At 36.1% G+C, this 12,164-nt stretch overlaps 2 protein-coding genes across 4 annotated transcripts; both read left to right on the top strand.

The window, feature by feature from the left end:
• LOC120069176 (small ribosomal subunit protein mL103 (rPPR7)-like) lies at nt 1-1,662 on the top strand. Its single transcript, XM_039020850.2, has one exon. It carries the CDS (start codon nt 209-211, stop codon nt 1,427-1,429), a length of 1,221 nt encoding a protein of 406 aa, XP_038876778.1. The 5' UTR covers nt 1-208; the 3' UTR covers nt 1,430-1,662.
• Nucleotides 1,663-2,926: 1,264 nt separating this feature from the next.
• Nucleotides 2,927-7,903, top strand: LOC120069187 (uncharacterized). Of its 3 annotated transcripts, XM_039020872.2 has the most exons (8): nt 2,927-3,462; nt 3,998-4,703; nt 4,783-4,929; nt 5,009-5,458; nt 5,799-6,179; nt 6,351-6,662; nt 7,037-7,132; nt 7,204-7,903. In XM_039020872.2, the coding sequence occupies exons 2-5, from the start codon at nt 4,479-4,481 to the stop codon at nt 5,925-5,927; spliced, it is 951 nt and encodes a 316-aa protein (XP_038876800.1). In that variant the 5' UTR covers nt 2,927-3,462; nt 3,998-4,478; the 3' UTR covers nt 5,928-6,179; nt 6,351-6,662; nt 7,037-7,132; nt 7,204-7,903. The 3 variants fall into 3 exon arrangements, with proteins under 3 accessions (XP_038876800.1, XP_090166567.1, XP_038876799.1); XM_090310441.1 differs by having other exon boundaries at nt 5,799-6,662; XM_039020871.2 differs by having other exon boundaries at nt 2,927-4,703; nt 5,799-6,662.
• The last annotated feature ends 4,261 nt before the right edge of the window (nt 7,904-12,164 follow it).

Here is a 12,164-nt window from a genome sequence, read left to right as displayed (position 1 = left end):
CAATGTCAGCTATATAGAACTTTTCAGAAAGAGGTTGTTTATGTAAATTTTTTTCGCTTTTTGGGTTATTTTATGAAATTTTCCAGTATTTTTGTTCTAAAAACGAACCAAGTTTTGTGAATTCCAACTTTTCTCAATTTTACCGTAAAATCCTACCAGACTCGGTCTTATGCTCAGACTTCCATAGCCAGACCTTAAAACCCTAGAAATGTCCTTCTCCATCTCCACCCGCCACATCCGTCACCTATCTACGGCAGCTGCCGCCACGACGACGACGTCCTCTTCATTAACCATTTCACAAGCGAAATATAAATTAAGAACCGAGTATGACCCAGATAAAGCCCTAGAAATTTACTCTTCTGTTTCCAGTCACTACACCTCCCCTGTCTCCTCTCGTTACGCTCAGGAACTAACCATCCGGCGCCTTGCAAAGTCTCGTCGATTCGGCGACATCGAATCCCTAATCGAGTCCCATAAAAACGACCCGAAGATCACTCAGGAGCCCTTTTTGTCCACCCTGATTCGATCCTACGGTCGAGCTGGTATGTTCGAGCACGCCATGAGGACTTATAATCAGATGGGAGATTTAGGTACTCCTCGATCCGCGATTTCCTTTAATGCCCTATTATCTGCTTGTAACCATTCGAAGCAATTCGACAAGGTTCCTCAACTGTTCGACGAAATTCCCAAGAGATATAATTTCTCTCCCAATAAGATCTCTTATGGGATCCTGGTTAAATCCCATTGCGACGCGGGCTCCCCTGAGAAGGCCGTACAGATTGTCAAACAGATGGAGGAAAATGGCGTGGAGGTAACTGCGGTGACATTCACAACCATTTTAGGTGCGCTGTACAAGAAGGGTGAGAGCAAAGAGGCAGAGAAAATTTGGAACAAGATGATATCAAAAGGGTGTGAACTTGATGTGGGAGCCTATAATGTTAGACTGATGCACGAGCATGGTGGCAAGCCAGAGCATGTCCAAGCTTTAATCGAGGAAATGGCTAATTCAGGTTTGAAACCCGACACAATTAGTTATAATTACTTAATGACTTGTTATTGTAAGAATGGGATGATCGATGAAGCAATGAAGGTGTATGATGATATGGAGGTAAATGGGTGTAATAAGAATGCTGCAACTTTTAGAACATTTATATATTATCTCTGTAGAAATGGGGAGTATGAGAAAGGGTATAAGATTTTCAAGGAGAGTGTGAAGATGCATAAGATTCCTGATTTTAACACAGTGAAGTATTTGGTGGAGGGGCTAGTGGAGAAGAAGAAGATGAAAGAAGCTAAGGGTTTAATCAGGACTATAAGGAAGAAGTTTCCTCCTGACACTTTGAAGGCTTGGAGAAAAGTTGAGGAGAGTCTTGGTTTGGCTTCTGCTGCTGCTAATGCTTCTTCGAAGAATGATGAAGCTGGAACATGAGTGTTAAATTCAACTTTATTGTTGTTGAGCTTGATACTTTCTTCTCTGTATCTGTATTTACTGATGTTTTGGTCCCTAATTGCATAAGTTCTGTATTCGAAGCTGCAGATGGCAAACAGTTGGTGTTATGCCTTGGCATTGGAAGCCTAAATTATGAGCAGTCACATGGGACTATAGAGTTTTAAAAGCATCAATTTTTATTCTTAATAGATTCTGAGCCTTTCTTCTTTCAATATTTCACCAAATTTAATTTAACTAGGTAATGTTTTTCTTTCTTTCTTTCTTTCTTCGGATATTTGGCAAATTGTTTTACCTATGGTTCATTGCATTAATGAGCGAATTATTAAAAAAATCCTGGCTTGAGATAATGAGAAATCATTTCGCCTTTTTAGTTGGAACTTTAGGCGGTTCGCGAAAAAAGATAGCGAAAAAAATTATTCCTAGAGTCGAGACTAAGAGGAATGTATAAACCAATGCTTCCATAGATTTGATTTCGGTTTACAATTATAGTTTCCATACCTGTTTAGTTGGGATCTTTTTACGGATAAAAAAAAGACCAAGACAAGAGTCAAAGAAATGAAAAGTCAGCAATCCGAATCAAGATTTATCCGCTACCCTATCTATGTCAAATCAAAAAATAAAGGAAAAAACAGAGCAATCTTGTATCAGACTAGAACGCATTAGATATTTACCTAAACCAGTAGGTCCTTGAGCGGATCCAACGTTAGCTCCAAGATGTTGGTCTCTAACTAGAGAAGTAAATGCTTGAGCTTGAGAAGCTTCTGGTCCAGTCGGCTCGTAAAACTCACTCGGATAAGCAATAAAACCAAAAACAGATAAAGCACCTAAACTATAAGACAAGTAAGCTTCTCCAGACCATACAAGTGCGCGGCGAGCCCATGCAAAGGGTTTAGTTAAGATATGCCAAATTCCACCAAGTATACAAATGGAACCTAACCTGAACAATAAGTGAATCGATGAGTGAAAGTATGAGAAATGAAGTTTAATCCCGTTTATAGCATATGGCAGACCAATCACTTCCCGAAGGGTACTAGCCTTCGTATTATTTAAATAAAAAAATAATAGTTTTTTTTTATTTTCGAATATTTTTTATTTTTTAGACGTTTCTTCTAATCACTACTAATCACTATTTTCATTTGATATTCTATAATGTAAGTAATATAACTATATATTCAAATTTGCAAATTTATGTATATTATTTAAATAAATAAAAAAAAATGCAATTCAATAGGCATTAAAGCAAAGAAAACAGACAAAATGAATTATTCTAGCTAACTTTGATGTGGAAGCGTAACAACAGGTTTATTATCTTAATAAATAAGAAAATTTAAGTATATGGTTTAGAGTTGGATTTCAAAAGCAACTAGTTTACTTAGGTCTCGTTTGATAACTATTTTGTTTTTGGTATTTTATTTTTGAAAATTAAATCTATAGGTACTTCTCATTCCAAATTTCTTATTTTCTTATCCACTCTTTACTAATTGTTTAAAAAACTAAGTCAAAATTTGAAAACTAAACAAAATTAGCTTTTGTAAACTTGTTTTTTTCATGGAATTTGGTTAAGAATTCAATCATTGTACTTAAAAAAGATGTAAATAATTGTAAGAAATAGAGAGGAAATAAACTTAATTTTTAAAAACCAAAACAAAAAACGAAAAGATTATCAAATGAGGTCTAAATATGTAGTCACGTTTATGATTTTTAATATCTAAATTTTACCTTATATTTGTCAAAAAAAGATATTATAGGCAACATTCACATGTAAGCATCCATATCACTGACCTTTTGCACCTTTTGCCCAAATCTTCAGACTGTTTGATGAACGTACATCTCTACGAATACTTTACAACGATAGGATCTCCCTCCATTTTGTTCATTTCTTGCTCAAAGCATTTCTCTTCGAAGCTTTTTCTCTCGATTTTGCTCCCGTTTTCTCTCCGAAGCCGAGCACTCCTCGTAGGTTTCTTGTCGGTCATCTCTATGCACTTGCCACCATCGTCATGATCTGAAAGGTATGAGACTCTTTTCCTTGAAGAATGCATGTTGATATTTGAGGTTTGACTATCTTTTAGGGTTTAATTGTGTGTTTGTTCGAAATTGATCATTGAGAGAATACTAACTGATCGGATAGAGAATACTAAGCAAGCGTTTAGAGAATATTAAGTGAGCCTTTAGATATTACTAAGCGATCAGATAGAGATTACTAAATGATCGTATAGAGAATACTAAGCGATCAGATTGTTTAAGTTTATATTGTGCGATTGTTTGGCTAACTGTTACACGATCGTCTAGACATCTGTTATGCGATCGTTTAGCTAACTGTTACGCGATCGTTTAGACATCTGTTATGCGATCGTTTAGACATCTGTTATGTAATCGTTTAGCTAACTGTTACGCAATCGTTTAGCAAACTGTTACGCGATCGTTTAGATATCTGTTATGTGATCGTTTAGTTTTTATTATGCGATCGTTTAGTTTTTATTATACAATCGTTTAGGTTTTGTTATGTGATTGCTTACTAATTCTTGTAATGTACACGATTGTCAGATTGGCAAGATGGTCGTCCCTACTGAAAAATATTTTCCTGCTACAGTCGCTTGCCAAGTCCACAAAATTGTCTCTGTCATTAAGAAAAAGTTGACAAAAAAACAGATGAGACTGTATAGGCAAACGACCTTTGGTTCTCTGTTGGATATAGATCTTGTTTTCAATAGACAACTTTTACACCACTTTCTGATAAGGGAGGTAGCAGATGCGAACCCAGACATTATTTCATTCAACATTCTAGGAAAGAAGGTAACATTCTCCTTAAGAGGATTTTAACTTGTTAACTGAGTTGTGGCCGACCAAGAAAATAGTCGAAAGAGAAACAAGTGGTGAAAGGCTATGACAACTCATTCTTGGACCGAAGGACCCAAATGGAAAGGATAGTTCTTGCAAGGATGTGGAGATTGCCTTCGAGAATTTCAATTTTACTAATGATGAAGATGTTGTCAAGGTTGCATTGACACTGTTCATTGAAACGGTGATGATTGGAAAAGATAAGAAAACCCAGTTCGATAGCAATATATTTGGGATTGTCGATGACCACGACGTCTTCATACATTATGACTGGTCTTCCCTCTTTTATGGACGTACATTGAATAGTATGAAGACTTTCATGCACATGTGTGAGGCATATGATTCAAAGAAAGCAGAAAGTGATCACCACGCCTCACATTACCGTATAAAGGGATTCGTACTTGCATTCCAGGTATGTACTTTTATTTCTAATTCACTTTAATATACATTGAACCTGTGTTATGTTTCTCTAAGAAGTTTACAAATCATAGGTTTGGGCTTACGAAATTTTATCCACATCGAGTAAGTTCATATCCACCAAAGTCAGCAAGGTTGCAATCCTTAGAATTCTTAGATGGACTTGTTCTCGTGTTCCATCTTATAAATCATTGAGCAAAAAAGTTTTCCAGCCAAAAAAAGTAAGTAACCGATCACTTCTGACTTGCTCATTTGTTTATAGTTTCATGCATTATGACTTGCTCATTTGTTTATGTACAGACTATTGTTGTGTCGAGACTTGTACCTAGCACAAAGGAGTTAAGGTACAAGGAGGACCGACTTAAAGGACTTAATATGGTTCCTGTTGTTAGAGAAAGGAGGATTGAAGGAGTTCAACACTCCGTCAACACTCGTGAGTCCTTTGAAGGGCACGAAGAGCATGAACCCCATGTAGAAAGCTTTGTAAATGTGCAACATATAGAGCCAGAACCATGTATGCCTGCTCAGACTAACCAAACAGAGCCGGAACCATGTAAGCAAAAAAAGTCCATCAGACATCGTCATTCCAAATCGTACAAGATTCTTAGGGAGGAAATAAAAGAAGTTCGAAAAGATTTGGCAAACTTGACTACTATGGTTCGTCAGATGGGAGATACATTTATTGTCCAACATCATCTGATGGGTCAACAACTGAATGAGATAAAGATGATGGTCCATCATTTGTGTGAGGTATGTATTTCTGTACAGTCGTTTAGATATTCTCAAATGGACAATCGTTTTGAAATTCTAATCAATCGTTTAGAATATTTATACGATCGTTTAGATTTTCTAGACGATCGTATAGATTGTCTAAACAATTGTTTAGATTTTCTAGAAGATCGTATAGATTGTCTAAACGATCGTTTACATTGTCTAGATGATCATTTGCATTTTCTAGATGATAGTTTAGATTTTCTAGACGACCGCTTAGATTTCATAGACGATCCTATAGAGTTTCTAAACGATCGTTTACATATTCTTAGACGATCGATTACCTCCCTTGACAGAATAGTTCGTTTGATTTATTCAGGATAGTAATAATACAAGGACTCATTATGATGAGGGACCTCATGATGATAATAATGGTGATGGTAACAATAATCAGGAATCTCATAATGGTGATGATCTCCCACAGACCGATACACAAGATCCCTCTTAGACCCACTAAGAAACCCATCGTGAACAGCCAGCTGGGATGATCAGTGAGCAGTCCAAAACTGTCAACGATCGGGATCCAATATCTGAATTGATGGACATCTCTGTCAATGAACCAACTGTCAATAAGCAGTCAGTTCCTTAAATTGCTAATGAAATATTGGAGTTGGTTGTAGGGACATCAACTGAAGCATTCAGTGTTAGGGTTCATTTCAATTTGGGGACGTCAACTGAAAAGGATGCCAGTGAAGTCGAGGTACGATTATTGCATGAATTAGTATTCTTAAAATTGTACTACCACTGATTTATAATTCAAATATAAGAAATAAATGGCCGAGAGTGCCAAAAAAAAAGGGGAAGAAGTTTAAAACTTAGCCCCAACATTCTCAACCCTAATCTTCTCAACCCCATTCTCAACCATATTCAGAAACAATTCAACCTCATTCACCTCCAAGATCTCCTCAGCCCCAATCTGAAGAAGCTGAATCACCTATAGTGGCACTGAAATCGGCCATTGGTGTTATCAATCTCAACCCCTTGGTCCCTATACCTGAGTTCTCCATAAGTACCATTCGTTCCTCTAACCCATGCTTCTTAGTCCCTGATGTTCTGTGGAATGCATACAATAAATGGAAAAGTCATCCTAAAACAAAAAAAGGAGGAACGGATGGTAGTATATACATTCAGGACCAAGGATTTCTTCAAAACGCTTGAGCAGAACACATGAGTGCTTGGAGACGTGAGTACTTCTGTTAATTCATTAACCAAGATCGATCATTTAAAAAATTCTATACAATCGTTCAAAAAATTCTAATCGATCGTTTAGAATTTTCTAAATGATCGATTAGAATTAGAACTTTCTAAACGATTGCTTAGAAACTTCTAAACAATTGTTTAGAAAATTCTAAGCGATTGATTAGAAGTTTCTAAACGATCGTTTAGAATTAGAATTCTAATAAACAATCGATTGGAATTTTCTAAACGATCGCTTAGAAACTTTTAAATGATCATTTAGAAAATTCTAAGCGATCGATTAGAAGTTTCTAAACGATGTTTATAATTTTCTTTTAGTAACTTTTAAGCTCAACTTATACTTTTTTTTTGTTGTACCAGACTATGGATCTTCTTTTGATGCACATGCATTAGAAGTTGCACTCGAAACCTGACCTCTGTACGATTTAATTCACGGTCATTGATTTGAGCTTCACGGTATAGAAATTTCGCATATCTATTGAAACTACTGTTAACTCAAGCATGTATTTACATCTTGCCTTTTCCAGGATGCTTTTAGGGAACCAGAGGGTGTTGCTTCTAAGATCCGGCCAGACGGTATTGAGATAGAGGATGGCAAAGTGGCAGGTTGTTCGGATCAAGAAGCACACATAAGGTTTTGGGTGGATTCTCACTTCTACCTTGACTACGTGTTTGGATAGTACAAAGAATACAAACCAGCATGGATGGACGTTGACTTCGTATTTGGGCCAATCAACATCCAACAACACTGGTTTATGCTTGCCATCGATCTACAGAGGTGCACAATCTTTGTATTTGACTCCATGCCGAACTACATCGGTGGCGACATAGTTGAGGGTCATATAATGCTCGTGGCCAGAGCAATACCGTCCATGTTTATTTTTTTCGGTTTTGACAAACAACATAAGGAGTTCAAGTATGGGCAATGGGAAGTTAAGAGATCGAATGCAAGCCTCCAAGAGGGCAAGTCTCTAAATTGTGGAATATTTTGTGCTAAATTTATAGAATATTGTATAACTGGGGCTGATAGGGCTGATTTAACATGATGAATATGGGATTGTATAGGAAACAATATGTTGTCCAGTTGTGGGTAAATAAATGTTTATGGTAATATTTTTTGTGATAAATTTGTGCTAAATTTGTATAATATAATTGGTGTTGTACATTTAACTAAACAAATAAATAACTAAGCATTTGCCCAAAATTAAGTAAAATATCATTTAAGATTATGTGCAAGATCGTTTAAGAATATGTAAATTATCGTCTAGAAAATCTAAACAATCGTTTAGAAAATTCTAACTGATCGTTTAGAAAATATATACGATCATTTAATACTATCTAAACGATCGCACATAGTTAGCTAAGCGATCGTACATAATTAACTGTGTGATCGCGCACAAATAACTAAGTGATCACACACAAATAACTAAGCGATCATACAGAAATAATTAAGCAACTGCTCAAAAAAATTACATATCGTTCAGTCTAGATGGGCCAGTGCCAGGTGTTATCAATGTTTGTCTGCACTTTTTCTTGTTATGTCCTCTCTGACGACATCGTGTACACCTATGTATTTGTCGTGGCTCCTCTCCAATTGAAGGTATCCTGACGGTTTAATGTCGACCTACACTTGCTACCTTTCGCGGTGGTAGAATTGGTTCAAAATCTTCAAAATTTGGTCCTCGACGTCAGTCTTGTCTGTGTCCAATTAGGAAGATTGGTTCAGCATAAGCAGCAAGCACACACCCAACTATAAACCATTTTGCACATAATGTTTGAACATTAATGTTTCTCAGGGTCGCTACAGATATTGCATGGGAGCATGGGATCTCGATGCAATTAAACTCCATACAAGTACATGTCCGTGAACGAAGATCAACCAACCCCCCAAATATCCATCGTCCACATTAATTATATGCATATCCATCGAGAAAACACGATATGTTCTAGACATCAATTCTGATTCCTTAAGAATACTCATTGCGTAATCAGTTACAATGTTTGTGCATGCCATTGCATGTATACGTAAGATATAGAACCAACCTTGTAGCCACTCGCAGGTATGCTCTAATAGCTTCGTGATTAGTAATTCTCGTGCATCTTTCAACACTACATTGATGCATTCTACTATATTTGTCGTCATCTTGTCATACCTACAATGGACTTGATAAACCTTTGCTCACCGTTGTAATCCAACCTCCTCAAGATAGGTTGTCACACTAGGATATTAATGGAGCTTAGCCCAATACATTTGAAACTCAGACATTCTATAAGTTTTTGCCGCTAGGTAGAAGTGTGGGATTATGGCCTTATTCTTGAATTTGTCAACCACATTGTTCCAAATATGGTATATACATAGGGTATGAAATGCATCAGGGAATATACTTGCAACGGCCTTTGCAATTGAGATATGACGATCTAATATAATCACTAAATTGGGAATGTCTCCTATTGAAGCCTTCAAATGAGTCATGAAACAAGTCCATGATGCATCATTCTCACCATCGACAATACTGAAGACGATAGGATATATGTTGTTATTGTCATCGATACACGTTACTAACACACATTTGTATTTCTTGTGCAAATGGGTCCTATCAACAACGATTACTGGGCGGATGCAATTTAGAAAACCCATGATACATGGACCAAGTGCCATGAAGATGTACTTAAAGTATTGTCTGTCCTCTACTTCAACCTCAAATATCGTACCTGGATTTGCAAGCTTAAGTGCCACGCGATATGCCCTAACAATAGCATATGATCATTTTGACGACCCTCGTGAAAACACCTATCCGTACTCTTTAGCGCGATAAGTCTGTCCGTAACTTATGTTCATTCCATAATCTTGTCAGACGTCCTCAATTATACCCCTTGGACGGTATGTTCGACCAACTTGTTTATATGTGGACTTGATTAGGTGTCAATAACCCAACTTTTTGCTTGTCGATGATTACCAATTCTCATTTCAAGAGAACATGTATGTTCACTTGGATGTTTCGTCACTTTGAAGGAATCACTTTCTTTCATTTGTTTTGCACGAACCCTCCACTGAACACCGAATAGTTAGCAAGCTCTTTTTCGAATTTTTTTATACGGTAGTCAAAGTTCTTTCTTATTGCAAGCATCGATAATTTAACTAACAAATCATATTTCGAAAAGAAAATTTGACGTACCTTTATATCCTTATCATTTAGACAATCACGAGGTATTGTGATGAGGTTGTCATATGATGGGCCCTCTGATGGTCTGAGTATATCAACAAATGGTTTGGTTGGACCGGTGGAATGCATGAGAATCGAAGGCATCACAATTGGTGGGTCGGGAGCAAGTGGGGTTGGAACATGGATGTTAGGTGTTGGAGAAATTTGTGGTCCTGAAGATTGTTCATATCCATGTTTAGTATCGAAATATGAAGCACATTTGGGTTCACTATTGTGACCAAACCAAGCTTCACTTCAGTCATCCCCAAGTTACATGACTCAATATAATCATCAAGTGAAGACATCGTGTGTCAAAATGGTTGCAAACCCACAATTTTGACTGGTTTTAATGGGTTGATCGGTTGGATTGTAATGTTGATACATATTGTCCGTGTGTACTCCATGAATTTCGCATGGTGTAACTGATACAAATAACGGCATCTGGGATGCATCACTGCCTTCTTAAAAGAAGCTAAAGTCTTCATCATCGATTATGTCAATTAGGGGAGCTGAGATCAATAAATTGTAACAACGTTTAATGTGTATATCAAACATATCCGGATCGATATTCAGTCGTTGGTGCATCATACTCACTAATTCACTGACTGTTATATCATTTATAACTTTCAAACCTTTCATATGACCACTAACATAATTTCTTTCGGACTCATCCCAATCCCCACCAAATCGTACAAAGATGTGAAGTAGCGTCATTGATCTACAATGGGATATGCAAATCATTGATAAGTGAATGGTCATTTATACATTACTATGCAATCTATGGGATAAACATAAATGTTTACACGATCATTTATAAATTACTATACGATTGTTGATAAATTACTACACAATTGTTTATAATTTACTAAACGATTGTGTATAACTTACTATACGATCGTATCGTAATTTATGAATGATCGTCTATATTGTAATGAACGATCATTTATATTGTAATGAACGAATGTGTATATATTACTATACAATTGTTCATTTAATGCTAAACGACACTTATTATGAAAGCGATCTGGGACAAGAAATCGTGCAATATCACTTACATTCTCTCAGTTTCTGAATCTGACGATGAAAGCGATCGACGAAGATGTTGGACTGAAACTTTTAGAGAGAGCTACGAGAGAACAATGAAAGAATTTCGTGGGGAGTTCGACAGAAAGTGAATACTGAAAGTGACCTTTCATTTTCTTCATACCAATGTTATTAAATGCTATTAGTAGAATATTAGTTGGAAATAAATCTTTTGGTGGAATGTTGGTATTGTATTGAATGCACATTGAATGAAGGCTGAAGAAATCTTGAAGGAAGAAGAAATGTGGTGCGGTTTGAGGAGTTTTAAAAATTAGGGGTAATTTCGGTATTTTGCATGGGCAAAAAGTCAGTGGTAGAAAAATTTTTAGGAATAGGTCATTGGTAGAAAAGTTTTTGGGCTTTGGGTCATTTTGTGAAATTTTCCATATGCTTGTCCGACTAAAAATACCAAGTAAATTTGGAGACTGTTGGTGATATGTTGATACTTTTATAAATTATGGGAGTGTTTGGGATAAAGAGTGGAGTTGTAAACTCATTATAAAGTTTGGAGAGATGTGAACCCTTAGTGTGCATAGTAGAAGAATCTAATAAAGTATAAAATTGATGTTTTTTAGTAGTAAAACCTACAAACCATGGAGCACAAATACTTCATGTGAGGCAAAGAATCTGTATTGGATACGTATCAGATTCTGATACTCCTAGATACGTATCTGCCACGTGATTTGGTGTATCTGCTTTTACACAGATTTTTTGTTAAAGAAAAAAGGTGAGTGCAACTCATCCAATCTTTCTCAATTTAAAATTAAGTAGCCTATTGAAAAAAGCTTATTGCCCCTTTTCAAAATTAACATAAAAAGATGATAATAAAAGACCAAACCCTAGAATCATTTATCTTCATTTCATGTTTGAGTCTTCACAAAGTCTCGCTAAATATACTTCTCTCTTTAATCTCCTCTTCTTCTCTAATCAATATGAGTCTTCTTTTTATTGGATTTTATTGACTATTATACTTCAACATCTTAGATGTTGCTTTTTGTATTGTATTTTGTACTATTGTCATTAACTTGTATGTTGAATTTATATATATTCTAGATTCTTTTTTAAGGAAAAAAAATATCTTCAATGTATCAATATTTTAGTTTTTTAGAAATCGACTTATCGTTGTATCCTATCGTATCCGTATCTTGTATATGTATCCATGTTTGTGTTTCATAGCCTACAAACTCCTTAGTAAATACTTC

The sequence above is a fragment of the Benincasa hispida genome, chromosome 1 (genome assembly GCF_027475165.1).
Source record: "Benincasa hispida cultivar pf3 chromosome 1, pf3_genome.v1.1, whole genome shotgun sequence".
NCBI classification, from domain to species: Eukaryota; Viridiplantae; Streptophyta; class Magnoliopsida; order Cucurbitales; family Cucurbitaceae; genus Benincasa; species Benincasa hispida.
Note: the sequence above shows the minus strand (reverse complement) of the source record. Positions and strands in the feature narration are given on the sequence as shown.

Coding starts and splice junctions, on each gene's coding strand:
- LOC120069176 (XM_039020850.2), top strand. CDS start 209: ATGTCCTTCTCCATCTCCACCCGCCACATCCGTCACCTATCTACGGCA.
- LOC120069187 (XM_039020872.2), top strand. CDS start 4,479: ATGATTGGAAAAGATAAGAAAACCCAGTTCGATAGCAATATATTTGGG. Junction 4,930..5,008: donor AAGTTTTCCAGCCAAAAAAA/GTAAGTAACCGA, acceptor GTTTATGTACAG/ACTATTGTTGTGTCGAGACT. Junction 5,459..5,798: donor TGGTCCATCATTTGTGTGAG/GTATGTATTTCT, acceptor TGATTTATTCAG/GATAGTAATAATACAAGGAC.